This window comes from Podarcis cretensis (genome assembly GCF_951804945.1).
Source record: "Podarcis cretensis genome assembly, chromosome: 8".
Classification (NCBI taxonomy): Eukaryota; Metazoa; Chordata; class Lepidosauria; order Squamata; family Lacertidae; genus Podarcis; species Podarcis cretensis.
Genome location: NC_137177.1, coordinates 34,642,888 through 34,670,852, shown reverse-complemented (window position 1 = coordinate 34,670,852; position 27,965 = coordinate 34,642,888). Strand labels below are relative to the sequence as shown.

General features: G+C 48.4%; 2 protein-coding genes across 6 annotated transcripts; one reads left to right on the top strand and one right to left on the bottom strand.

Moving 5' to 3' along the window:
• Nucleotides 1–12: 12 nt before the first annotated feature.
• LOC307222962 (myotubularin-related protein 9-like) lies at nt 13–15,806 on the bottom strand. Of its 2 annotated transcripts, XM_079988596.1 has the most exons (11): nt 15,587–15,806; nt 14,034–14,093; nt 12,172–12,280; nt 8,426–8,551; nt 7,275–7,448; nt 5,686–5,903; nt 4,589–4,750; nt 4,211–4,352; nt 3,464–3,684; nt 1,196–1,341; nt 13–408 (listed from the first exon to the last, which is right to left on the bottom strand). In XM_079988596.1, exons 1-11 carry the CDS (start codon nt 15,781–15,783, stop codon nt 317–319), a joined length of 1,647 nt encoding a protein of 548 aa, XP_079844722.1. In that variant the 5' UTR covers nt 15,784–15,806; the 3' UTR covers nt 13–316. The 2 variants fall into 2 exon arrangements, with proteins under 2 accessions (XP_079844722.1, XP_079844723.1); XM_079988597.1 differs by lacking the exon at nt 14,034–14,093.
• On the top strand, nt 8,832–27,965 carry FAM167B (family with sequence similarity 167 member B). 4 transcript variants are annotated; one of them, XM_079988629.1, is made up of 4 exons: nt 15,808–15,915; nt 18,987–19,208; nt 24,553–24,971; nt 27,364–27,965. In XM_079988629.1, the coding sequence occupies exons 3-4, from the start codon at nt 24,678–24,680 to the stop codon at nt 27,625–27,627; spliced, it is 558 nt and encodes a 185-aa protein (XP_079844755.1). In that variant the 5' UTR covers nt 15,808–15,915; nt 18,987–19,208; nt 24,553–24,677; the 3' UTR covers nt 27,628–27,965. The 4 variants fall into 4 exon arrangements, with proteins under 4 accessions (XP_079844758.1, XP_079844756.1, XP_079844755.1 ...); XM_079988632.1 differs by lacking the exons at nt 15,808–15,915; nt 18,987–19,208 and adding an exon at nt 8,832–10,863; XM_079988630.1 differs by lacking the exon at nt 18,987–19,208 and having other exon boundaries at nt 15,788–15,915.

The following is a 27,965-nucleotide window of genomic DNA, read 5'->3' as shown; positions in this document are numbered from 1 at the left end:
CAACTTACGTAGTCCAACATGAAGTGTCTTTTAATTGTCAGACTTTAGTGACCAACTCTGTATCCAGTGGGGAAATTCTCCTATTTACAAATCTCTCTCTCTCTCTCTCTCTCACACACACACACACACACACACACACACGGGCTGGGTTCACAACATGGTTAGTGACCAGCACCATTTACTCTCCTTGATAGCTCTGTGCTTGATGGTTTCCAGCACAGCAGAAACCAGGCTGTGGCTGATCTTTTCCTACCCAGTTCTTTGGTTTCTGCTTTTGAAATGGCTTGTGCCTCAGTCTGCTTTGGTGCCATCCCACTCAGTCTTCCTGTGTGGACTTCACTATTTTCTGAATTTCTCCCCATGCATCATCTAGATGGTGGGATGAGCGGACCCAGCGGAGGAATAAGCCTGTAGGAAATGGTTAGATTAATATCTATATCCCCATATATAGCAGGTTGAAAAAGTAGTAATTAAAGATATTTCCTCTTATACTCCCCTTCTACTCTGGGCTCTTGCTGTGATTGGGATGGTAGCAGTATCACCATAACAGTAATAGTCTGGAAGAGGAATATCAAGTAAAATGCTGCAGCTGAAGGAATAGGAAAGGTATTTGGATATCCCAAATGGGCATGTTGTAGCATAATCCAAATCAGTCAGTGAAATGTATATGCAATAAAAGGTTAAACTGACAATTTGATTGCACCACAATTGCAAAGGACTAAAATTAAATGCTCTTTGAAACCCCAATGTATAAGAGAAATTGCTAAAGTTAACTAAAGTTTCTTTAAAAGGGAAACCCCCCCCCCATTTTAAAATGTTTGTAATGGAAATTAGCAATACAAAGTTGTCCACACAAAACAATGTGGTTTTTTTTTAAAAAAATAAAGTTTCAAGTCCTCAAGAAGACTGAAAATTTGCCAGCACTGGGTTGCTGCTAGTGCAATGGGCCTTCCCCTACTCCCTCCATGCTTCAAAGCAAATTGGGGGAAGGAGACAGGAGGTTTTTCCATCATGTAACCAGAAACGCTTATGCTGATGAAACATTTGTTTTAGTGCTATATTGAATTCCTCTCATAATTCTGTCCTGATATTTGGGGTGGGGGGGTGGGGGCTTGGGTTTGGTTACAGACCACAGAGTCCAAATAATGAAAGTTGATGTCCCTATTTTGAGGGAGAATGGGCTTATCTATCCTACCTTGCCAGAGCAGCAAACTCTGCGGCTCCACCGATGGCCAGATAACCAAAGGGTTGTGTGCATAGAGTGGATTCAGGAACTCCTCCCCTTTGCTGTTCAGCCAGGGCCAGAGTGAGTGCGTCTTCTCCTTCACTTCACAGAGCTTCCTGCAGGGGGAGACCGTGACATTTTAGTTTCTCCTGCGGGGTAGGTCTGAGCTAGAACAGTCTTCACCAATCTCTGGAAGAAACCTGGTTGGTAAAGGTTATGCTAGAATGTGGAGAAGTGCTTAATAATAAAATACACAGCTGCTTCACATGTTGAACTACCCTGCAGTTTGGGGGTAGGAGGGGAACCCTGGAGGGAGGGACTGGCTGGCTGGGAGGGTCTGAACCAGATACTTGAGCACTCCTGTAAGGGCAAGGAGGGAGACCGTGTGGTGCCCACCGACAGCCAATGTGGCCAGTGATTGAGAATGAAAGACGGTCACGAGTTCCCCAGTCCTATCCTGAGATCTACGATGACAATGAATCCGGAGATCTTGACAATAGAGAGGGCTGATGTGAGCAACTGCAATCGGATGTGCGTAAGCTGTTTTGTACTTGTAGCTTTTGGGTGCCCCTCCCATCTTGTGGCTGCATCTCTGTTTCACCACATGGGGGTTGCATCTGTAAGAACGAGTAACCATGAAAGCACAGTGGCAATTTCTCACCTGATGGTGACATTTCCCTGTGAAATTAGATTGTGTGTGTGTTTTTGCTCTTTGTCGCTCTCTCCTATACACATAAAAATGTAAGGGTGTCACCACACAGTCTCCATTAGAGGATTTGTAGTGCCACATAACAAACCTGGTTTTGCATGAGGCCAGGATGGGAGGGGGGAGCAAAAGAATAAGCAGGTTTAAAACAGCAAAGGTTTGAATAAAGCAGGGGTGGTGGGACACAAGAGCTGTGTGAGGATGGGGGTTTGGGTGAGATGTAAAAGGAAGGATGGGGCTGGAGTGGTGTAGGTGGGGTTGGGGAACAATGCAAGCAGGGGCACCAGCCTCTGCATTTGTGTGTGTCTGGATTTATATAATCACTCAACCTGCACAGGGCTAGTTCATTTTAGGGGCACCTACCATGGTGCAGGACACGGGTGGCGCTGTGGGTTAAACCACAGAGCCTAGGACTTGCTGATCAGAAGGTCAGCGGTTCGAATCCCCGTGACGGGGTGAGCTCCCATTGCTCGGTCCTTGCTCCTGCCAACCTAGCAATTCAAAAGCACGTTAAAGTGCAAGTAGATAAATAGGTACCGCTCCAGCGGGAAGGTAAATGGCATTTCCGTGCGCTGCTCTGGTTTGCCAGAAGCGGCTTAGTCATGCTGGCCACATGACCCAGAAGCTGTACGCCAGCTCCCTCGGCCAATAAAGCAAGATGAGCACTGCAATTCCAAAGTCGGCCATGACTGGACCTAATGGTCAGGGGTCCCTTTACCTTTACCATGGTGCAGAAGTGCTGCCTTTCCTGCTCTTCACCTCCACCATGTGGCGCTGTAATTTATAAGAGGCAGTAACAATGCAAGAGTTGCATTGGAATGTCCCATGGCCTTTTGATTGTGTGAGCTTGCTGTGAACACTTGAGCTGTTGCCATCAATTTTTATCCTAGCCCTGACTGCCATTAGATTGGAGGAGTCACAGTTCAGGAGCAGGACACCTGTATACCTTCTGGCAGTGCGGGGCCATAGCTTAGTGGCAGAAGGTCTACTTTGCATGTAGAGAGTCCCCTGTTCAGTCAATGGCATCTCAAGGCACAGCTGGGCAAGACCCCTGCCTGAATCTGTGGCAAGCTGCTGCCAGTTAAGAGTAGGCCTGCCAGGCCTCCCCCATTTGGCCTATGTGGCCATTTCGACCAAGCCTTGCCCACCTGCCCCTATAAAAATAAGGATGCCACTGGGCCAAAGAGGGGCTTGCAGGCCAGCAAAGCCCAGCGCACAGGAAACCAACCATCAGCTCTCAGCTCTATGGTTTGAAGCCCTGACAATCACTGAGATCCTGTCCACTGGCATGTTGGTGGAGATTTAAGGATCTGGTTGGCTGGCTGGATCCAGTTCCCCACCTCTGGTGTGGAGAGGACTGAGTTAGATGAGCCAGTGATCTGACTATAGGGCAGCTGCCTATGAAAGCGCAAATACCCAGTTCAAATCATTGGATGACATTTTGAAGACCTGGTCAAGCTGTTTGATGCCCGCTCTGCTGCAGAGCCTCTTTGCCTCTAGTCTCAGTATTGCTCTCCCAACTTCTGCCTCACCTTTCTTTCTCATTGTTGCACAAGAAGGTGCCGTAGGGAGACGCGTAGCTGTGCTCGAAGAGTGCCAAGAGGAATCCCTCGTTGAACTCCAGTGATAAGGGAAACTGGCGCTCCAGTTGCCAGACGCAGTCAAGGAAGAGGAGGAAGGTGGGCGCCTCATGCTTGAGACGGACGTGGGAGTAGGCAGAGTGGGCGCAGCGGAGGCAGAACGGATGCCCAGCCTGGGAGGAGAGGAGGAGCAAGGAGCAGTGGGCAGGTGGGAACATAAAAAGGGTGTTGCTAGTCCTTATGGCCTCCTGTGTGCATGCACAATCACATGCACACATGAATATACATGTGTGTGATGGCCACACATACCTCTAGCACACAGGCTTGCTTGAATGGCTTTTAGCAGCCTTCACCAATCTGGTGGACTCCAGATAATTTTAGAATACAACTCCCATCAGGCCCTGCTAACACGGCCCAGTTCCCATCAACCCCAGCATGATCTCTGGGGCTGATGGGAGTTGTAGACTGACCTGGCAAAGATCCACCGCATAGAAAGATCTGTTCAAGGCTACCGTATAGCCTTCACAATTAGGAGCTAATGGTTGCCTTATCCTCTGTGGAAAAGGCTGGTTTATAACAAGAGTCAGTACGTAAAGCCAGATATAAAGGGTGTGCAGAGGATAATCCCATAGGATTTGAAGATGCTGGGCACCCTTCAGACTGAGCCCTGGCACTTGAAGCCCCAGCCAGCGCAGGTACCTGTATCCACTCTCGTTCCAGCAGCCCCTGGAACCCGGTGAGTGTCCTGCAGTTGGGATCCAGGATGACCTGGGCAAGGGCTGTCACCAGCAACGTCGTATCCGTTCCTTCGGCTCCATGCACCAGGACGCAGGCCTCCTCCCTGCAAGCAAGCCACAGAATGCCCAGTAGCTTGGCACCACCCTGCCCAGCCCAACAGAAATGCGGTCCTGCTCGAGGGACTTTTCCTCCCGTCTTCTCACCCCTCCTTTCTAATCCCCCTTTCTAGTCTATTCTCCACCTGCCTCTGCAGAGTTCACCTGAGCCCCTGTCGCCTCAGCCTGCCTGTAGAGGATGGGAGAGAGGGAGGTGTCTGGGTCTCCCCGCCTGCATCAGTACCTGTCCATGCACTGGGCTGCAAGGCAGGCGGTGCTCAGGGCTTCCTTGACGTGGTACAGCCATTTGGAGGCTTCAAGCTTGCTCAGCCAGTGGTCCATGTTGTGGGACGGGTCGTTGCAAGCCTCCACCAGCTTGATGAAGCTCTCTTGGAGGGGACGACCCCTGTGGGTGGGGGGGGGGGTTTGGCAGGGAAGCAGCAAAGAGAGAGAGAGAAGGAGACTTGGTCAATATGTGGGGGATAAGCCATTCAGTGGCTACTAGCCATGAAAGCTACATTCTCCTTCCACAATCGGAGGATGGATGCCTCTGCTCATACCTACTTCCTTTTTTGCTGTGTTTTTAAAGCTCCATGTCTGAGTATTGTTGTCTTTTGCCCCAGCACTTTCCTTAGGAAAACCTGCACTTTACTGCTGAATCAAAGCAAATGGCAATCAGTTTTCCCCCTGCAAATGTGAGGCAGGAGGGAATTAAGGGCCAACAGAGCCGCCTTTTACTTTTTGAGCTATTAACTTGTTTGGTTATAGATGGAGCTTTGAGGGGGTAGGTACTGTTGAAATTGTATTTTTTAAATTGTTGATCTGAAAGAATAAAAAAAGAAATTAGTCTGTGATCTGGAGAAATGTAATTTGATCCCAGGACCATCATCAGAGTGATATTTCCTGTACTATCTCAACAGAAGAAATTACCTGTAAACCAGGTGATGCCTGCAAAGTAGACAAGAGCCACATAAGCACAGACCATACCCAGCTCTGCTTATTCAACTTTGCACTTTAAGAAGAACATCCATCTCTTCCCTTCCCTTGGACCTTTTCTTTTAAAATCAACTTTTTCTTTTAAAATTGGTTTTTCAATCCATTTGTGCCCTGCTGTGCCCTGCTCATTATTTTATTTCTCACCTTCATACCCCACCTTTCCTGCAGGGAGTTTATACAAATGTGGTTCCCGCTTCCCTGTTTTATCCTCACAACCACCCTGGGAGGTGGTAGGTTAGACTGAGAGAGATGGTCACCCGCCCAAAGCCACCCATTCAGCTAGATGGTTGAGCTCTGATTAACTACTGCCCCATTTCATTTCTGGGGCCCAGAGGGCATGCTCACCTCTCCAGAGGCCGGTGAAATCTCTTCCAACCAGGATAGGTGCTCCGGTGCTCTGTGCCTCCCCCCAGCATCCTTGCCTGCTTGGCTGCCTGCGCTGACCTGGTCTCCAGGACGAAACCACGGTCCCCCCCTGCCAGCACAGCGCGCAGCAGCAGTTCATCCTTCTGGCAGCGCTTCCGGTTGGGCCCCACCAGCGGTTGGCTGCTGCGGAGCATCACCTGCCAAAGCAACATGAAAAGGATGGTGGGGGCGAGGGGGCTTCTGTGGCGGCACCAGAGCAGTTCTTTCCTGCTCTCTCGCCCTGCGGTGGCCGTTGCAAATCCCCGCAGGAACGCTGCCATAGGGGCCAAGGGAGTCAATCCTTTCTCATCTGTTTTTAGTCTATTGCTGTTTTAGCTTTCTGAAAGTCTTAAATTATTGCTGTTAATTTTTCTCATTGATGATTTTATTTTATTTTTTGTAAACGACTCTGATTTTGTTTTGCTTTTACAATCAAGTGGTGTATAAATTTCATGAGGTAATAATAATAATGATAATAATATCCTTTGCAACAGGGGCTGCTCTAGCTCAGTAATAAAGTGCAGAAGAAGAGCCCGTTGGCCCATCTAGCCTGGCATCTTGTTCTCACAGTGGCTGACCAGCTGCCCCAACGAGAAATCCACAAGCAGGACCCTACCACAAGAGCGCTCTCTCCCCTTCTGCGGTTTCCAGGAACTGGTATTTAGAAGCTGTGGAGGCAGAGCACAGCCATGATGGCTAGTAGCCATTGATAGCCATGACCTCCATGAATTTGCCCAGCCAAGTTGGTGGCCCTCAGTGCCTCCTGGGGGAATGTGTTCCATAGCTCCATAGCTGCTTGAAGCAGTTTCTTTTATCTGTCCTGCAAGTTCTAGTGTTATGGGGGGGGGAGTTTTTCTCTTCCCACTTTCTCCCTAATACGCAGAATTATATAAATTCCTATCGTGTCGCCTCTTACTGAAAAGTCCCACCCGCTGCAACCTTTCTCCACAGGGCAGGCTCTCCATCCCCTCCTTGATCATTTGGGTTGCCCTTTTCTGAACCTTTTCAAATGCCATAGTATCTTTTTAAAGAGGATAGTCTTTTTGCTTTCATGCAAAAGGTCCAGGTTCAGTCCTCTGATGGGGCTGGGAAAGGGCACCCCTGTCTGAAACCCCAGAGAGGTGCTGAGCTGGCTAGACTTTGCATCAGGCTCCCTTCCTGTGTTCTTTCCCAGACCATAATTGAGCAGAGGACTATTTTCACTAGTGGACCAGTGGTCTGGCTCATGGCAGGGGAGCTTCCTAATGTAACTGCACGACAGATAACAACTGTGTATCAGTTATGCAAGTTCACATTGCACCATTTCTTGCCTAATTCTTGCTCCGAAGGGCAGCTTACTAATTTACCAAATAAGTGACATGCTTCCCCCCCCCCATAACTTGCTCAGCTTCAGACAAAACAGGCAAGCTTGTTTTCTGAAGCTCCATCACCACCACTCGCCACCGCAGAATAACACAGGAGACTAGGAGTGGGTTTTCTGTGGGAAGACGGGTGCAGGAAAGAGACACTGGAAATGAAGGTGGACTCACCGTCCCATTCTTTTTGTGGTAATAGCTGAGGATGGGGAATCGTCCCCCCTGACGGAAGCGGGCACTCTCTCTCAGGGCTCCCTCCTCCACTTTGGTTGGCACGATGACAACAGGCGGGTAGCTGGAGCAGGCCCCAAAATCCTCATTGATGTAGCTGAGCCTCCAGGCACCTGTCTGGGAAGTGGGCCAACGTCAGATTGTTTCTCGTAGCCTGCAAGGCAGAGGTCTGGAACTCCTCTCCTTCAGCCAGAAGCAGCCCAATTGTTTGGCACTGAGCTCCTCCCTCAGCCTCCCCATTGCCTTTAGTGTGTGTCCGCCAACCCCCACAGTGGCAGGTTGGTGTGTGTATATGGTGCAGTTTTCTTTTAACTGCAAGGAAACTTCAGGCCAAAGGAAAGGATCAGGGCAGTTAAGTTGGAGGACCCCTTGTTATAATAGCCTTAAAAAAAAAAGTTACATTTAATCAGGGGTTTAACCATATGTAGATAAAATAAATGATTATATACAATTTTTAAGGTAGGTTCTATATAGTTGGTCATTTTTTGAAATGGAAGTTTTATTTGGAAATTGTCAAGTCCAGTGTCAAGTAGAAAATAAGATATAGGGAGAAATTAGAATTAAGTAATGGAAAAGAAAGTAATAAAATGCACCATGGAAGGGGTGGTAGTGAAGGGGAGTCAATATTAATTGTGTATTTCTTTTATTTGAAATGTTATTGTTTCAAGTATAAAATGAAAATGAAATTTGAAAAAAAGGAAATTTTATCTGGACATTGTCAAGTCCAGTGGCAAGTAGAATACTGTTTCTTTTGATGCTGTCATCCAATTGGGTGTCCCCTCCAGGGACTAAATGTCCCACCACACACCCCTTTATGGGATATGGGGACGAGGCAGTTCAGGGTCAAGAGTTGGCTATCGGGTGGGATTGGTTCCCCTGCCCTAGGTGGAAGATGAGACATTTTGATGGGTGCCCGGGTGAATGGTGTGTGTGTGCTCTGGGCAATATGGCTTGTGGTCCACACTAACTGCAAGGCTGGCAGGGAGTGAAGGGGTGCTGCTCCTTTGGACATGGAGGGGAGGAAAGTTGCCCCCCCCCCGCCGTCACCCCTGCTTTTCTCTGCCTCTGCAAAACCACAGACCCTCGTGACTCACATCTGCAGCTATTTGCTGGTAGAATTCCTCAAGGCGGTGCAGCCCCCACCCGTCTTCCAGCTTCATGTTCTGGGGTCTGTAGAAGAAGGGGTATGTCATCATCACCGACTCCACGGAGGAGAGGGCCTGCAAGAGAACAAGGGTGGTGGATCATCCCCAGAGCTTTCCCCACACCTAGGCTTCACCAGTTTGGGGGCCTCCAAATGTTTCAGATTGCAGCTGCCATCGGCCCCAGCCAGCATGAGGCTCATGGGAGTTGTAGTCCAAAACATGTAAATGGCACTGGGTTGGTGAGGGCTGGCCAAGACCAATTGTGTCTTTTTGAACCGGCAGCCCCCTACCCCCAGCAACTTACCTAAACAATCTGCTTAAGGGGCTCTGGCTCTGCCAACGATGGGGAAGAGGGAGCGGCATAGACTTAAAACATCTCCAGTGTCTAGAATTATTTTTGTAAACTGCTTTGAGGGTTTCTAAACAATCAAGTGGTATATAAATTTTAGAAATAATAATAATAATTTGAAAGCCTTGAGCTTCATGAATTGCAGCAGCCAGGAGTTTGTGCAGGTAAAATTGTCAGATGGATGTGTGTGTTCTCTTGCACCAAAGCACCCTCTCCTTATTTTGTGAGCTATTTCCCCACCCTTTTTCTGTTCGGTGCTGTTAACGATAGAGCAAGGCTGGGCTGATGCATCAGGGTGCCAGCTTTTACTCTAAAAAAAGAAGAAGATATTATAGTCCTTATGGCTGCAAAGAGATGCTTGGAACCATATGGGCAAGCATCTCAGAAGCCAGAGAGGGAGATACTGCAAAATAATAATAACACTGGGGTGTGTGTCAGGGCGTTAGTGTTTTGCATTGCCCAGCCACACAACTATATGTCGTTGGCCAGTCAAGGTGGCATTGGTGGCCTTGAGAGCATCTCACATGACATTCTGAATTGTACTGCATGCGCAGCTCTGGCTTCTCAGGACTGGATCCTGGGGAAGTGATGACCTTTCCTGCCATCGCTGCCTTGCTGCTCAGGGACATCCCTCTGGAAGGGTTAATGGTGCCTGATGTGGAAAAATAACTTGGATCTTTTTCATGCTTTTCCACCTCTCCGTATTGTTTGCCTTCCAACAAGGAAATCCCGAGGTGAACAGAGGCTGCCTTTGCTAGCGGGTTAGTGACGAACAAATAAACAGGCCAGCAGCAACTCTTGCCAAAGAGCCAGAGAGCCTTTCTGTGCGGCCTGCGGGATGCAAGCCAGCCCCTCCTGCAGCCAGTCTTGCACCACCCCCTGTCACTTCTGGGTGCTTCTAAGGCAGGGGTCAGCAAACTTTTTCAGCAGGGGGCCTGTCCATTGTCCCTCAGACCTTGTGGGGGGCTGGGCTATATTTTGAAAAAAATAATAATGAACGAATTCCTATGCCCCACAATTAACCCAGAGATGCATTTTAAATAAAAGGACACATTCTACTCATGTAAAAACACGCTGATTCCTGGACCATCCACGGGCCGGATTTAGAAGGTGACTGGGCCAGATCCGGCCCCCAGGCCTTAGTTTGCCTACTCATGTTCTAAGGCCAGTGTGTGTAAGGCAAAGCTGCCCCCCCCCCTGCATGGGAGCAACTCAGGTATGTGCCTGGGAGGTGCAAGTTTTCCCCTTTCCTATCAACGGGGTCCTTTGTGGTCACAGCATCAGACTGAACCTGGGTTCCAGTTCTGACGTGTGGCCATGAGTCAGTGACCTGGAGCTTCTCATATGTTCTGGGAATAAAACGGGTTGTGGGCTGAGTTCCATGGAAGAAATCCAATAAATAAAAGTTGCTGTTACAAAGACGGGTAATTTGTGTTGATTGGCAATACTGCAGCACTCCATCAGTTTTTGCTTCCTTGGGGAGAGGTGTAGAAGATAGTTGTAGCTGCATGCTGGTCGGCAACTGGCCTCACCAGAGACCCAGGGTGACAAAGGAGACAGAGAATAGTGGGGGGCAAGTCACTTCTCCCAACCCTGGGCAGAATAGCCTTCAGACAAATCCCATTGCCTTGGTTTCTCTTTTCCCTTTTTGGGTTGGCTCCATGTATTGTTCATGAGGCTGGTTTTTGGGCAGAGGGCAAGCAGTTGCTGATCCCTAATCTGTGGGAGTTGGGTATGTTTAGCCTGCAGAAGAGACAACTGAGAGGTTGTCAAATACCATATTTTTCCGTGTATAAGACTAGGGTTTTGTTTTTTACCCCAAAACCATGTTAAAAATTTGGGGTCGTCTTATACATGGTAGTGCTGAGGGGTGATGGGCAGCTGGTTGTAGCTGCGGCTGTTTGTTGGCTGCGTCAAGGGCTGCTGTTGATTGGCTGCTGGTGTGCCAATCGTGAATACGATTTGCTGCTGCTAGCGGCAACCGGGAGGCGACAGTTGGCTTCTGCGATGTGTGCTATCGTCTGCACGAGTCATTATGGTGAGTAATTTCCAGCAATCTCCCACCACCCTTCCCAAGCTAAACAAATGTGGGCATCCCCCCTCCAAAAAAATCAACAACTCCGAGCAACTTCTCCCCCCAAAAAGCTCAACAATTCTGGTTAATATTCCCCCCCCATTTTCTTAACTTTGAGTCCCCCAAAATAGGGGTTTGTGTTATAGACAGGGGCGTGTTAGACATGAAAAAATACGGTATCTTCAAATATCTGAAGGGCAGTCCTATGGAAGATGGAGCAGCAAGCTTGTTTTCTGCTGCTCCAGAGGGAAGGATCTGAAACAAAGGATTCAAATTACAAGAAGAGAGTAGTTTATTATAAGTAGTAAGAGCTATTTGACAGTGAAATGGTTTGTTCTTGGATTACTAGTTATAGTTTGGGACTGAAACTACGCTAAGCCAGGGATCATTTGTTTCTCCCAAGTGTGCCTGGGGAAGTGCAAACAGCCCAGCTTAGTGCATGCATGACTAACCATTAACCATGGTTTACAGTGACATGTGCACTGGGACTGTGTGTGTTTGTGTGCCTAGGGCCCTGCAGATGTTTTGAATGAGTGGTCAGCCCAAGTCAGCACTTCCAGATATTTCTGGCTACAAATACAATCACTGTGTTAGCAGGGGTCAATGAGAGTTGTAGTCCAAAACATCTGGAGAGCACCTGGTTGAAGAAGGCATACACATGCACCAGCGAGATCTGCTTTTCTGGAGGGGATAGGTCTGGTCTAGCAAAGCCTCCTGCCCCCTTCGGCTGGTCAAGAGAGTAGGCCACTCAAGCTAGCAACCCCAGGTCAGGAATGCTGGCTGCGGGCCACCATAGCAGTCTAGATTCAGGTACTGACACTCACAGGCTCAACTTGGACCCTCCAAACTCACAGATATTTTTTTTAAATAGAACCAGAATTTAAGTTATGTCTTTGCCTTCCTGTTATGATTTGGGGGAGAGAAGGGAAACCTGAGTTACTCATCCTACGCTCTAGTTGCCATTTTGAGCAGCTACAAAGTGCTTTTCCTTCCCTCAAAGGCCAAGGTAATTTAATCTACCATTGGAGGGGGTCATAGTTGTCAACTTTTCCCTTTTCTTGTGAGGAATCCTATTCAGAATAAGGGAATTTCCCTTAAAAAGGGGGGAAAGTTGACAGCTATAGAGGGGGTGCAGAGGCAGAAGGGACCATTCCTTTTTCCAAGGAATTTGTGGGCTGACTGTGGCAATGACAGGCACTCTGCACATGTTCAGAGGGCATTTATCTACATCTGAGTTCAGATAAGGCTACATGGGATGGGCATGTTGTTCACCTCAATGGAGCTGGCGATATTAAGACACTCCTCCATCCCAGGAATCTCCAGCTGCAGAATTTTCAAGTCTTTGCATTTGAGCGTGATGGTGCCCGAAGCGTTTGCAAGCCTGCAGGGGGAAATGAAATAAAAGGGCAGTAAATAGGGGAAGATCCAGAGACACTTTCCTCCCCCCCCCCCCCGAACTTCTCTGCAGCAGAAGAGGCAGCAGCAATGAGCATGGTGGGTGTGGAGGCCTTTGGCCACAATCCCAAGCAGCCACACACTCTGGGTTTGAGAGGGGCAGGAAGTCACATGAGCAGCCTGCTGGGAGCGACAGAAAGCAAAGCAGAGAGGGGAGAGCTGGCTCAAAGAGCAGAAATGTATTTTCGAATCTGCATTAAGCCAACAGCAACTGGAGGGTGCCATGTGGGCTGCGCTAAACGATACTGAGCTAAATGGAGCAGCTGTATGACTCAGGATAAGGCAACCTCCTATGCTGTCTGCAGATGGAAGGATTCTCCTCTAATTGAGGTATCCTCCATGATTATGATTATGATTATGATTATGATTATGATTATGATTGCTACTACTACAAGTTCTTGCCCACCCTTCTCCACAGGGTCCCAGGGCAGGTTACAGCAAAATACAATGTTAAAATCAGTGTTAAAATTAACAATAATAATAATTATTATTATTATTTATACCCTGCCCATCTGGCTGGGTTTCCTCAGCCACTCTCGGCAGCTGCCTTCAGATGTCTTCTAAAAGTCAGCTAGTTGTTTATTTCCTTGACATCTGAGGGGAGGGCGTTCCACATAGCGGGCACCACTCTGAGAAGGCCTTCTGCCTGGTTCCCTGTAACCTCACAGTGCTGGAACCACCAGAAGGCCCTCGGTGCTGGACCTCAGTGTCCGGGCAGAATGACAGGGGTGGAGACGCTCCTTCAGGTATACTGGGCCAAGGCCGTTTAGGGCTTTAAGGGTCAGCACAAGCACTTCGAATTATGCTCGGAAACATACTGGGAGCCAATGTAGGTCTTTCAGGACCGGTGTTATATGGTCTCAGCGGCCACTCCCAGTCACCAGTCTAGCTGCCACTTTCTGGATTAGTTGCAGTTTCCAGGTCACCTTCAAAGGTAGCCCCACTTAGAGTGAATTGCAGTAGTCCAAGCAGGAGATAACCAGAGCATGCACCACTGGCGAGGCAGGTAGGGTCTCAGCCTGTGTACCTGATGGAGCTGGTAGACAGCTGCCCTGGACACAGATTTGACCTGTGCCTCCATGGACACCTGAGAGTCCAAAATGACTCCCAGGCTGTGCACCTGGTCCTTCAGGGGCACAGTTACCCCTTTCAGGACCAGGGAGTCCTCCACACCTGCCTGCCCCATGTCCCCCCAAGACAGTAACATAAATAAAATAAAATAATTTTTAAAATAAATAAAATCAGCATTAAATAACTCAGGTGGTGGGAACGGGTAGGGCTGTGGATACTTAGAGGTGAGGGATGGGCACACTGCACATGCTCAGAGACACATTGTGATTCTTCCACATTTCCTGAGGCTGAGCCCTGGGGAGCTCTGCTTCAGATTAGGCCTTCCTGGGCTCTCACCCACTTGGCACAATCCACCCTCCGCCCTGACTGTAGGTGCAGAAATCAAGGGCAGGATAACTTGCATGTATTTCTCCCTGTATAAACAGGGTTCAAGAAAATAATGGCAGGCATCTTCCAGGCATGAGGTGGGTCTTCTGGAAATGTGGGGCCCAGGACTGCTTCAGGCCCCACACCAGTTTGGCAAGCAGCGCAAGCTGAGGAGGAGACAAACACTAAGCCTCTAAGCTGCGGCCATGCCTTGCAGCTTGAAATGGAGTTAAAAGGCGAACCTGGTTTCTGGGGGAGAGCCGTTAGTCCGGGTGCTTTGATACCAACTTAGATTCTGAACGCTGGGGAGTCACAGGAAGGAAAGAGGAGAGGTTAGCATTGTGCCACAGGTGCATGCAAGGGGTTGGTGGTCTGGGCGGCGGTTGCTGGTTTGATCCTCATCTGACAAGAAGCCAAATGTGGAGGTCATTTGGCAAGATAGACGGCCCAGCATCTTGCCATCCCAGCAGGGTTACCAGCCTTTCTCTCCCAGCCCTGCTCTTCTGCCTTTCACAGCAGCCTGAGATGAAGATATTAGGGAGGCAAGGCTCTTTTGCCAGCACTTGGTTCAAACAGCACATGCTCAGTGTCCACACATTAAAGGTAAAGGGACCCCTGACCATTAGGTCCAGTCATGACCGACTCTGCGGTTGCAGCACTCATCTCGCTTTATTGGCCGAGGGATCAGGCGTACAGCTTCTGGGTCATATGGCCAGCATGACTAAGCCGCTTCTGGCAAACCAGAGCGCACGGAAACGCCGTTTACCTTCCCGCCGGAGCGGTACCTATTTATCTACTTGCACTTTGACGTGCTTTTGAACTGCTAGGTTGGCAGGAGCAAGGACTGAGCAATGGGAGCTCACCCCGTCACGGGGATTCGAACCGCTGACCTTCTGATCGGCAAGTCCTAGGCTCTGTGGTTTAACCCACAGCGCCACCCACGTCCCACCCACATCCACACATTAGGCTGCTGTTAAAAGAGCAGCGGAGCACAGCCAGGGGGAAAGGAGTAATTCAGTATTATAGAAGAGGAAGATTTTATTCCCCATGTTCCTAAAGCACTTTCTTCTGATAGTACTGCTAAGCACAAAAGGATAGCTCAGTTGGTGAAGCATGAGACTCTTAATCTCAGGGATTTGGGTTCAAGTCCCAGGTTGGAAAAAATAGTCCTGTATTGTGAGGGTTGGACTATATGACCCCTGTGGTCCCTTACAACTATACAATTCTATGCTTCTATTGGTCTGTGACTTCATGAGCCAGGACACTAGCCTGAGGTGGGCACGATAGGAACAACACAGGAATATAAAAAGCAGCCTTACACTGAGTCAGACTATTGGTCTGACTAAGTATTGTCCACACCAATTGGCAGCAGGGTTTCAGGCAGGGAGTCTTTCCCAGCCCTGCCTGAAGATGTCCTTTGGGAACTGAACCTGGGACTTTCTGCACACTAAGCAGAAGTCCTGCCACTGAGCTACAGCCCTCCCCAGAGCTTTGCATCATTTGCTAATATTTTGCACTGAGGTCACTTTGCAAGACCTCAATCTGGGCTCAGGTTTAGGCTCAGCAATGCTTCTCTTAAAAACTGCAGCTCCTTTGCAAGTTGTTCTTGGTGTGGGGGAATAAAAGGGGTTCTGATTTGCTCAGGTTCTGTAAGGCTTAGTTTGGTTAGTTCACAACCCGGGGAGCAAAGCAACAGCATTTTGATTTCATGCATATGGAGCCTCAGTGATTCTTAACAGGTCGAGTGATGCTGAGGATGGGGGTAGGGGAGGTATGATGTGGGAGAGACAGTCACCTTTTCTCAATGGCGTCCACATTGCGAATAAGAAGCCACAGCTCAATCTGGCCCTGTTCCCCGTTTCCCCCTGGCTGGGAAGATAGAAGGAGGTGGTGACTGGTGATGCAAAGTGTCCCTTTGACTGTCGGGAGTCCTGGACGTGACAGCACCACATGGTCCACCTTGGTGGTCTTGATCAACTCCGCAAACTCCATGGTAGGGAGAGGCTGGGCCCAGACAGCAAATGTGTCTGTTTTGCTCCAGAAAGTCCTGTGGACCTGACTGTAGAAGAGAAAAGGCCTTCCAGCGGAACCTGTTGGAGGAGCAGACAGATATGACGGATGCAGGTGAGTCAGAACAGCATTTAGAAGACCAGATACAGTTACGTGACACAAATTCTCAGCATTTCTGCCCAACATACAGATTATGCACACTGATCAAAAGTTTTGGTATGGGGCTGATGGGAGTTGTAGTCAAAAACATCTGAATAGCACCTGGTTGGGGAAGGCTGTTTTTGATCAGGATGAATGAGGACTAAATGGGTCGTCTGTGTGGGATGTGAAACACAGAGCAGTCAAATACAACATCCCTAGAGTGGACATAAAAAGAGGATGTCTGGACTAGCCAGTCGGAACTTCCTATTTCTTTCTGGGCTGGGACAGACTTCCTCTGCATGTGACTAGATGTGGACGTGGCCTTACCTGTGCAGGTAACAACATACCTCAGCGGAGGTGGCCATCTATCTCTCTGACTCCATTTGTCGAAGAAGCAACATCTGCTTAGCCTAAGATGCTCTCTAAGATGCTTCCAGCCAAAAGAGGACAAAGGGACTATCTCTTCATGGGATAGATTCCAGGTGTACATATTTTGTAACATAAGTCTGCCTTCTGGGATCCATTTGTGAACAGAATGTGAGTAAACTATTTTGTATACTTTTATACAAGACTCTGTCGTGTTTACCTTTTTATGAGGGAATAAAGCGGAATTTACCAGGAAACTTATTTTAGAGGCTTATAGAGGCCTGGCAAACGCTATCCGCTGTGCAAGTTTAAAAAAGGGAATGTTAATCTGCTAAATTGTAGAACTTGTTAACACAAGTTGGAAAGGATATAATTAAACAATATATCCTTTCCTGCCTCCCTGAACATTTCCACATCTGGAAGGGCTTGACAGTAGTAAGCTAGAACCCAGCAAAAGGGACACCTTCCCAGCTTGAGAACGAATCGCAATATAAGAACTATTGGTTTGAAACAGGAGGGCTTCCCATTGCCAGTTTTATTCGGACAGTTGTGTGACAAGCAGAAATTCAGCAGGTGATACTCTCCCCTGGTATGCAGGGAGACGGATGAGAAAAGCATGGGCTGCCAAATTTCTGTTCTTAAAAGGCACAGCAGCCCTGCAGTGGAAAGAAGAGGAAAGTTGGATGCTGTGTTGTCTTATTTTCAGGGGGCTGCGAAAGGAAAGGAAAGATAGAGGTGCCTCTCTGATGCTTTGTTCCATGTTTCTCTGTTGATGGTAGTACAGTGGTACCTTTAGTTATGAACTTAATCTGTTCCAGAGGTCCGTTCTTAACCTGAAACTGTTCTTAACTAGAGGCGTGCTTTTGCTAATGGGGCCTCTTGCTGCCGCTGCGCCGCCAGCACACGATTTCCATTCTCATCCTGAGGCAAAGTTCTCAACTCGAGGTAACTCTTCCAAGTTAGCGGAGTTTGTAACCTGAAGCATTTTCAACTTGAGGCGTTTGTAACTCGAGGTACTACTGTACTCAAATATCTACATGGAATTCAGACAAGGCTTGTTCCTCAGGTGAAGGTCTGGGTGCAGTTCAGGCTATAGTGTTGCTGTTCAGCTTGACTCCAGAACCCCTGCAAATTTGCTTAAGTAATAAGACTCAAAGGGTATATTCAAAAAGAAAACAAAATGGTGAACACATTGTTTCCAAGAAGGAGGAAGCAAAACTAGTGTGTCTATGTCCCTTCCCCTCCGTCCCTCAGCTAGAAGCCTGACTCAGATATTTCAGCTAAAATGGAACAGCCTGATTCTAACATTTTCACAATTTCTATGCCTCCAGGGGATTAATGTGCCAAAAACGAAACAAGGATTCAAAGACAGATTCCTAAAACATTCCAAAGACTGTTTTGAAAGTAATTGTTTGGCACTTACAAATCATGCAAAGCGACCCCAGTCCAGATACGTGCTTCTCTGACAGCCACTCACCATACAGAAACATGTGAGATGTGATTCCCTTTCCCAACAGGAGATTAAGCAATAGAGAAAAGCCTCGTCACCTGCTTAATTTCCTTATCTCAAGCTCTGGCCTTCAAGGTTCCTCCTGAACAGCACAGTCTGGCTTTGGTGGAGGTGGGAGGGATTGCTCCCTGCTTCCCTTGCTCCCAACCAGGTGATCTGGGCTGAGATGTGATATAAAAAGGTATAAATAAAACCAGAAGAGCTGTAGAGCCCTCACAGCTAAAGGTGTGCTAAATAAACGAAACTAAGAAATGTAGCTCATCCTAGGGTGGAGATAAAGCCACGGGAAAGGCTACACCTGCCTAAAGTACAACCCTCTGAGCCTCTACCTGGGCCATCTCAAGACATTTTGCTGCCTGAAAGAAAGCAGCAAATGACTCCCCAATTCAAGGTGCAAGAGGCCTCAAGGCTGGTTGGAATATTTGGAAACCTGAAGCAGACAATCCCACAAGTCATCTTTCCCCTTCCCTGGCAGACAAATGCTAATAATTCATTTTCTACTCTTTCATGACACCCAAAATCTGCTGACAGAGGCAGCCTGTTCCCTCCATCTCTAGATAGAGCCCTGCTCTTTACTGTGTTAATTGAGGCTTGCTCTCAGTGCCGTGCTTCTGCTTTGAAGGCACAGGAAGAAAGAATGGAAAAGTAACAGTAATATTTAACAATGCTCCGTGTGTTTATGAATTTATTTAACTTCCTTATAATGTTGTGGAATTTTGTTGACTTTTAAAACGCTTTCCTGTGAGAGCCGCTTTGAACATTAAAAAGAAACCAAAATGACAATATATGGGATATCCAAATTTGGAACAAAATCTGCCCAGGTGCAGGGCCTGCTTTTCACATGCAGGAGGTCCTAGGTGTATCCTCAGGATGGCTGGGAAAGAAAGACCCCTATCTGCAACCCCCCTCAATCATCATAGGCAATCCTGAGCAAGATGGGCCTATGGTCTCACTCTGCAGATTCCTACCTTCCTCTTCACATAAAGGCAATACATTAGGCTTCCATAATGTGTGATCGGCGGCCAAGCACGCCTGTCCTGTTCCTGCAACGCCAGTAAAAGGAAGATGGGCACCAGATCCCTGGGCATGCCACCATATGTGGGCCAAGGGTAGAGTTGCCAACTGACCAAGAAAGAAAAGCAGCCTGGTCTGTTCTTTTGCCTTTCAGAGCAGCTTGAAGTGCAGCTTTTAACAAAGCTTTTAACAGAATGGAGATAAGCATCACCTGCTAACAGGTGTACAATATGATGGGTTAAATCCACAGCTACAGAGCCCTGCTGAAAAGCTGGCAGCCTGACTGGTGGGTTGCATTCAATCTGGGGGTCCACAATGCCTGCTAAGCCTGCACCGTTTATCACAGCAATCCTTAGAACAGACACAGCCCTGAAAGGTGGGCCAGTGTTCATTTTTTAAAGTGAGGGCCGTAAAAGGATCCTTGGCTACTAGCTGGATTTATGTGAATTTAAGTCAGACCTTGGAGCCACCTAGCCAGTTCATCTCCTCTGGCCAGTAGGGTCATCTTCCCAGCCCAGGGACGCAGGTGGCGCTGTGGGTTAAAGCCTCAGCGCCTAGGACTTGCCGATCGAAAGGTCGGCGGTTCGAATCCCTGTGGCGGGGTGCGCTCCCGCTGCTCGGTCCCAGCGCCTGCCAACCTAGCAGTTCGAAAGCACCTCCGGGTGCAAGTAGATAAATAGGGACCGCTTACCAGCGGGAAGGTAAACGGCGTTTCCGTGTGCGGCTCTGGCTCGCCAGAGCAGCGATGTCACACTGGCCACGTGACCCGGAAGTGTCTCCGGACAGCGCTGGCCCCTGGCCTCTTAAGTGAGATGGGCGCACAACCCCAGAGTCTGTCAAGACTGGCCCGTACGGGCAGGGGTACCTTTACCTTTAACTAGAGCTTCTGGGGATCAGACAGAGCAAAACAGCCTCTTAAAAAGCCAGCAAAGGGGTGCTCCCTGCAGTGGGTGCCCCCTTCCCTTACCTGACAGCTGGATTTGGAAGCAGAGCCCTGTCAGAACCTGCAGGAGATCTTGCTTGGCAGAAGTCGGGGGTCAAGCCCCTAGTGAGGAGGACCGCAGGGGGGCAAGATGCAGAGCCTGAGCATGTGCAGGGCCTGCTGGAAGTGCCATGGCCAGAGAGAGGTGCAGGAGGCAGCTGCTGCTGCTGTTGAGAAACCTTTCAACAGCTGTTTTGCTTCTCAAAATAGCTGAGGAGTTCCAGCATGCTGGCTCTTAGATTGTGAAAGAGAGAGGGAAAAAAAGGAGAGCATGCAACAGGAACTGCACACATAGCCGAGTGGGAGAGGCTGAGAAGCAGAGAGAGAGGGAGGATATTGGGTTTAAGGTAGCCTGGCTATAATGTTTTCTTTTCCGTTTATTTATTTTTTCCACTGTCAAGGGACTTGATAGGTGAAGATCATTAGATAAACTGGCAGTGCAATTAAACTACCACAATATTCCCCCCGCCCCTGTGCCTTGATGGGCTCCAGGCAGATGGTGGGGGAAATGGGGCTTGAAGATATACAGAGAACCACAGGAAGTGAAACTCTGGCAGCGTGGGGGGAGAGAGAGAGAGAGCTCTGCAGACTGGTGTGCTAAGCCATCTTTTTATCCACGCTTTTCAACAAGAGAGGAATGGAGCAGAGCCTTAACTTTCCTACTGAAATATTCTGCAAGAAAGCAAAACAAAACCCTCATGCTGTGCAAATATATTGTTATGAGCTTGTGGATGCCAGACACTTAATCCCTGGACCCAGAAAGTGTTAAAAAGATAAATAAGCCAGACTAGTTTCCTCATGAGGTAATCGCCTGGGAGATGAGCCATTTAGAGACCTAAGGAAAGATAATGGGCCACTAAGAAGACAAAGGCTCTGTGCCAGATGCAAAGTTGGTGGGGCCCCTCCAGTTCTGAATTAGTTAGAAGACAAAGCCAGAGTCTGAAGTAGGGTTTTGGGGGACTGTGATTTGACCTGGAGGGGGGGAAAGGTTGCAGGCTGGTAAAGGAAGCAAGCTGGAGAGAGGGTCAAAGTAGAACGATTCTGTTTGAATCCAAAGCTGTGGTACAAACAAGACCCTCTTGGGGTGTCCGTGCTGTGAGCCCCTCCATTGTAGGTTCAGGTTGTATATATGTGTAAATGAGCCATATATCATAAAGACACCACAGTCTCCGCTGTGCCTTATTCCCCCAAAGAAACACAAATCTTGGGGTTTGGCACCTCTCACAGCTCGAAGATTGGGGTAGCATGCAACAATATTGAGATTTCATCCCCTACAGCATATTATAGATTGAAAACAGGGCCCCTGGTCTCCTGAGGGGTAGCTGGGCTATTCTCTTGCTGCAAAAACAAAGAGCTTTGTGGCACCTTAAAGACCAATGCAATAAATTTATTCTGGCATAAACTTCATCAGCTGCGTGAAATCTTATCCTAGGTTGCTTGGTTTTGAGGGCGGGGGACTGTAAACAGTGAGGTCGGAGGGAAATGAAATGCAGAAAAGAGCAGTGAAAATTGCATTAAAAGTGACCTTAAACCACTTGTTGCTGGCATCCAAGAGTCAATTAGCATAGGTAGTGTGATAAAAAATCCTTTGTCCCGATTCAGTCTACAAGTGATAAGTTGAAACCACTTGAGGAATTGCAATGCAATGAATTTCAACTTGCCTTCTTCCTTCCAGGCTGGCCATTCTCCAGTCTCTTGCATGCTGTGCTGGGAGGTTGAAATGCCCTAGTCCCCCTTGCCTGAAGGCTCTGTTCCATCTGTTGTAGGCAGCAGACCCAACTTCACCACCTTTAGGCTTGCTGTAACCTTAGCTGATGGTGGCAGAGTCAGGAGATCATTTAAAGACCATTTAAAGAGCCAGGGTGGGGTAGTGGTTAGAGCGCATGTCTATTCAGAAGTAAATCCCCCTGGGTTTAATGGGACTTGCTCCTTAGCAGAATGTGAAGCTGGAGACTTAACTGTGCTCAATAGAGTGCCTGGAATGACCTATCTGATCAATCTGAAGCTGCAGCAAACCTATGCAAGACTGTGTACAACCACACTTGTATTAAATCAGCCTTTGCCAACTCAGTGCCCTTCAGATGTTTGGGACTCAACTAAGGTGTCCGGGTGTCCTCCTTTATAAGGCACAGTCCTCTGTTTGTACAGCTGTCTCGCCCAAGTCCAGTTTAAAGATAAGGCGCCATAAGAAAAGAAAGGGTGCTCAGAGTTGCCCATCCACAGCCCCAGTGCAGTAGACTGAGAAGGCACACAAGTCACTATGGTGAGATGTACTCTATTTCTATGGAAATTTAACTATTATTTCTAGATTTGCATATATGTGTGTAAATCAGCATATGCAAATTTTATGTGTACAAGCATAATTTTTATTTTAAATTACCCCCCCCACACACACACACATTTTTGGTGATGCCTTTCCTTCTTTTTGGCAATGCAATAAGCGGTCCTCCTAACTGCAACTACCTTTGGCCCCATGATGGGAGTTGTAGTGCAAAACATCTGGAGGGCGCAATGTTGGACATTTTGAAGGAACCAGCACACTGCTTGGCCATTCTCTGCTGTGCTTTAGGACACCCCTCTAGTTCCGTTTCTTTGTCCCTTCAGTCCAGGCTTCCTGTTCCACCTTAAATGCAGTGCAGCTGTGCTCTAGCAGCAAAGAAGCCACCAGCTTAACATGACCTGACCAAATGCCCTATGGCCCAGCTGAAAGGGACTAAAGCAGGGGTAGGCAACCTAAGGCCCATGGGCCACAAGCGGCCAATGGGGGTCATTTAACCGACCCACGAGCCACCCCCGAACCGAGCTTCCCACTCAGCGAGTCCCCACATGCTGCACTAAACCGGTGCAGCACAGCACGGGGACTCGCTTCCGCAACGCCAGAAATCGCATCTGCGCAAACACAAATGCCATAAATTGTGGTTGCAGGCACTCACACACAAACACAATCCGACCCACAAAGGGATCTCTGCTGGAGTGAACCAGCCCAGGCAAGGTAAACCTTGCTGACCCCTGGACTAAAGGGAGCTCTGCAGAGGCTCTGCAGAGACTTGTTGTGGGCATCCTCAGAGCCCATCCCTGTCCATATCATGCCTGTTGGGTGCTGGAATTTTAGTGGCCTCACCAAACCTGGGAACAGGGAGCACAATGCAAAACTTCTCACCCCGTAAGTACAAAAAAGTAAAGGACCCCTGGACAGTTAAGTCCAGTCAAAGCTGACTATGGGGTTGCGCCACTCATCTCATTTTCAGGCTGAGGGAGCTGGTGCTTGTCCACAGACAGCTTTCTGGGTCATGTGGCCAGCATGACTAAACTGCTTCTGATGCAACAGAACACCATGACAGAAACCGGAACACATGGAAACACCGTCTACCTTCCCGCCATAGCAGTATCTATTTATCTACTTGCACTGGCGTGCTTTTGAACTGCTAGGTTGGCAGGAGCTGCAACAGAGCAATGGGAGCTCACCCTGTCACGGGGATTCAAACCACCGACCTTGAGGGCTGGACAGAGAATGCTTTTTCCTAAGCCTAATTGCTGGGGAAGAAGGTGTGTCTGTGGATATGCATGCATGTGCCTGTGCTGTGCTCTCTCTGTGTGTGTTGTGTGGCATGTGAATGGATGTGGTTTCTGTGCTCACTTTGACAACAACCAACCTTTGGCATATGGACCCTGGAAGATTGGCCATGAGGGAATGTGGTCCTCAGGCCAAAAAAGATTCCCCACTCCTGCCCTATAGGAACCCCAGTCTCCCCCACACCATTGGAGCCAACTGGGCCCCTTTAAACAAAGAGGCTTTTCCTACAGAGAGTGGAGCTGGCAGCTCAGAGAGGCCCACAGTGCTTATTTAAAGCTCAATCAGAGGTCCACTGGTGCTGGAGCAATATCTGGCTATGTTCTTCCTGCTTATCCAATGTGACCCATGCATAGAGCTGTCCAGGGTGCTATTGAATTCTGGACTTTTTGCCTTGCCAGAACATGGACCTTGCTCTACTTCACCCCATCTTGCTCTGCTCACTTGCTTTGGGTCAGAACCTCTATACTTCTGAGGCCAATGCATGGAACCGAAAAGAAATAAGGCAACATTCTCTGTTTCCCTAGACATAGAAATTGCTGCTGGTTGTGTCTGTCTGCTCTGCTAGTTCTCACATGATGCATGACTGCAATGTATGGGTAATTCAAAGTGTGCTAGAGTTCACTGGTGAACACTATGCTGCACTGAAGTGCATCAAGTGGCTATTTTCTTACTGGTCAGCAGGTGGTGCTATGCTGTAATTGTTGTGCTGTAATTAAAAGGAGTATTAAAACATAAGCAAGCTGGGTGAGGGCCACAATGCAGAGGAACAATAAGACTTTGGAGGGTAGTTGCCTGAATATGTTGCTAATCCACTATCTCACCTTGATTTTACTGACATGTCAGCTGAACAAGGGCACGATTTGCTATAAAGTGCCCTTGAATCTTCTGAAGTGACCTTTCGATCTTGGCTCCTTTTCAGACCTGGGTGGAGGACCCATATCTTTTTCTCTGCTGACAGTAAGAGTCAGGAAAGGAAGGAGTGCTGTTGGGATTAATGGCTTTACACTCTCGCTGTCTTTTATGTCATTGAAACTTCCTTTCAAAGAACAGGGTGTCTCCTCCCAGTTGGAGACAATAAGTCAGGACCAAAGAGAGAGAGAGAAAAAAGGCCTCCCATTAACCCCTGGATAATTAAAGTTCCTGCTTTCTTTCTTTTATTGCCAGGGCTTTATTGTTCCAAGAATAAACAGCTTTCCTCTATGCACGGACACATATGACACAGAGCGAGTGGGTGACTGAGGGAGTTGGTCTGTCTTGGAAAGAAAGCCCTTTGCCTGCACACCTCTGCGATGTCTTTGGTGAGGTTCAAGGAGTTTGGGGAAGAGGAGGAGAACTCAGAGGCAGAGAACCTGGACAGCGTCAAGGCCTTGACTGCGAAGCTGAAGCTGCAGACCCGGCGCCCTTCCTACCTGGAGTGGAAGGCCCGCGTGCAAAGCCCCTCCTGGCGAAACGGGCTCAGGACTCTGCCAGAAAAGCAGTGCGGGGAGACGGCCGGGGAGGACTCTCAGACCCCCGTCCCTTTGAAGACCATTTGTGGGTTCCCCACCATTGGTGATGCCTTGGAGTGGCTCAGGATGGAGCTGGTGAGTATTTTCCCAACCTTTCGGGGGGAAATGTGAGCATCAGAGCAACTAGCCCCAGCCCTCAGGGGCAAGTCTGGAGCAGTGAGGCAGAGGAGGCACCTCCACCACCGGTGGTCGCAAGCTTTGCAAAGGCTGCGTCCTGCAAGACCTCCCCAGTGGTCTTCTCTGGCATGGCTTACTCCACTGGCAAACTTGCATCTGACCGTCTTTTTCAGTTCTAGCTTAAATCTTTAAAGCTTCAGGCAGTGAAGTAGTACCGTCCAGGCACATATCAGTATGCGCTCCCTGTACAGTCCCTGTTTCTTGGTACCTGTTTTGTCTCGAATTTCTGCTTAAAGTTTGTAGAGTGAGTTGCTGGAGTTGCCCTTTTTCACAACTTTTAGCCCACCTCTACAGCAGCCTTCCTCAACCTGATACCTAGATAATTGGGACTACAACTCCCATCAGCCCCAGCATCATAAAGCTGCACTGTAGTGGAACAGCAGATGAACTCAATAATCAATGTACTCTTACGAAGACCAATTGAACTCTGTCCTGCATTGTCTTTGATTTCACGCAGTGTATTTCCTAGGTTTGTCTTGAGCTTTTGGTAAACTGCTGTAAACAGTTATGATTTCCTAGCATATCTTTAACCACGTAATGAACACAACCCTTTCTGTGTTGCTGGAGGAAGAGAGGGAAGTTAATGAATATATAGAGAATATGTAAATGTAAATGTAAATGAAACTACAGTATCTAGAAGGCAGAGTAGTGCCTGCAGCAATCAGGGGCAGCCCAATATATTTTGCTTTTTGAGGAAGAGCATTAAACATTGTGTGTGTGTGTGTGTGTGTGCGCGCACACACACACACACACACACACACACACACACACATATCAGGGTCCCTAAAATTCAAGCCCACCAAGTTATTTTGGCACCTGAGGTGGGAAATCCCACAAGTGTCTCCCATTTCCTAGTAGTAAAAATATACAATAATAATTCAAATAAACTAACCACTTTGCTTCAGCTGCTTGGCTCATTTTGCTTCATGGTAGGGCTCGTCCTGACCACAGTGTATAATAATTGGGGTGTGTGTGCTTATTTTTGGCTTAAGACTTGTTGTTGTTGTTGTCGTCATCCGTCTGCTTCGGGAGACAAGGGAAGATTGGGGTTAAGTCAAACCATTGCTGACCCTTCAAGTGTCCCTATTTCCCAGGGACATCCCTGATTTAGAGAAGCCATCCCAGTCTCTTATTTCATCCCAGAATGTCCCACTTTTCCCTAGGATGTCCCTAATTTCATCAGAGAAATGTTGGAGGGTATGGAGTTATCTGACCCTCAAGCTGTCTGAAGGCAATCCTGTATAGGGAAGGTTTTTTAAATGTTTTATTATGTTTTACATCTGTTGGAAGCTGCCCAGAGTGGCTGGGGCAACCTAGTGAGATGTGTGGGGTATAAATAATAAAATTATCATTACGGAATGGGACATTCCTATTTTCATTAGAGAAATGTTGGAGGGTATGCCATTGGAGAGTTACAGCGGCTGCTGTGAATGTAGAGATGTCAGCTGTATGTGGGCTGTGAACCCCTTACACCCCCTTTAATTCCCCCTCCTCCAACTGTTGCCTTCCCACCTGTCCTCCTCCCTAAATCTGGATATTCCCTATGAAATTGATGTCCTGTTTCAATTTCCAAAACATAGGGAATCTCTGGATGAGAAATTATTGGACAGCAGTAGCTGGAGGAGAACACTGCATGGACATGTAAGAATTAAAGGAGGAACAAGGGGTTCACAGCCCACATTCAGCTAAAGTGTGGATGGGCCCTAAGACACTGAACCAACGAGTGGTACACTTCCTGCACCTTCCATTGAAGGGCAAGGCGGGCACAGCATTTAGCTGGACAGCAAGCATTTGGAGTCCCAAGCAAACAGGTGCTCCTTCTGGTGGGCTGGCTAAGTGAGGTTTGTGTATGCCGGCCTCCTAGGTGACAGAGGCAGGGTGGCTGTTGACTTGGCATGCGATTTGCTCCTAGCTTCTATGTAACGGGAGGAACCACCTTCTTGGCTGGATCAGCTATGGTGGGTGTGTTTGGGAGGGAGGTGACAGGAGGCACTTTTGAGTTTGCCTGAGCATCCTTGGGAGGGAGGATCTCCATCCTGTAACCCACTGGGACCCTCCTTGAGATCAGATGTCTCTTGGGGTTCAGAACCTGTTACCCCACCTTCCTCAGGGTCCTCCAATTCCCCAAGCTCTTCACACTCCTCCTCAGGGTCTGACCACCCTCTCAAAGACACTTCCACAGGACAGGACATGGCCTTTGGTCTGATCCAGCCATGCTCTTTTAATTTTTTTATGGGGTGTGTATGTGTTGTCTCTCAGGCTTCATGGTTATTCTTTTGCTTCTATCCAGCGGGAGATGCAGGCCTTGGATCACCAGTTGGCACGGCAACTAATGGGCCTGCGTGCTCAGATCCACCGGCTGAAGGTGGAACAGGCCTGTCACCAACACAAGGAGATGTTGGACGACGCCACCTTCGAGCTGGAGGGCTGTGAAGAGGACTCTGACCTGCTGTGTAACATCCCACCCAAGATGGCGTTCCTCTTGTCCACACCCCTCAAGCACATTGGTGTCACACGCATGAACATCAACTCTCGCCGTTTCTCTCTGTGCTGAGGGGCCTTGCTTGACCCCTCTTCTGATTGCATTGTTAAGGCCTGCATCCTTCAGCAAGTGATACACACGCATAAACCCATCAGGGACTCACACAGAGAAACCTGGCATAGGTTTTTTGTCACAACTTTGGAATGCTCTCTTCAGGGAAGCCTGCCTGGCACCAGATCTGACATCCTTTCAGTTCCTTTGCATTTCCTCAGGCGACTGTACTCCAGCTTTTATTATCTCTTCCTGTTGCCCCTGTTTTATCGTATGTTATTCTTAATACGCGTTAGCCACTCTGAGAGGCTGTTGCCTCAAGAGCAGGTTACAGACTTCAAATAAACAGACAAATAAAA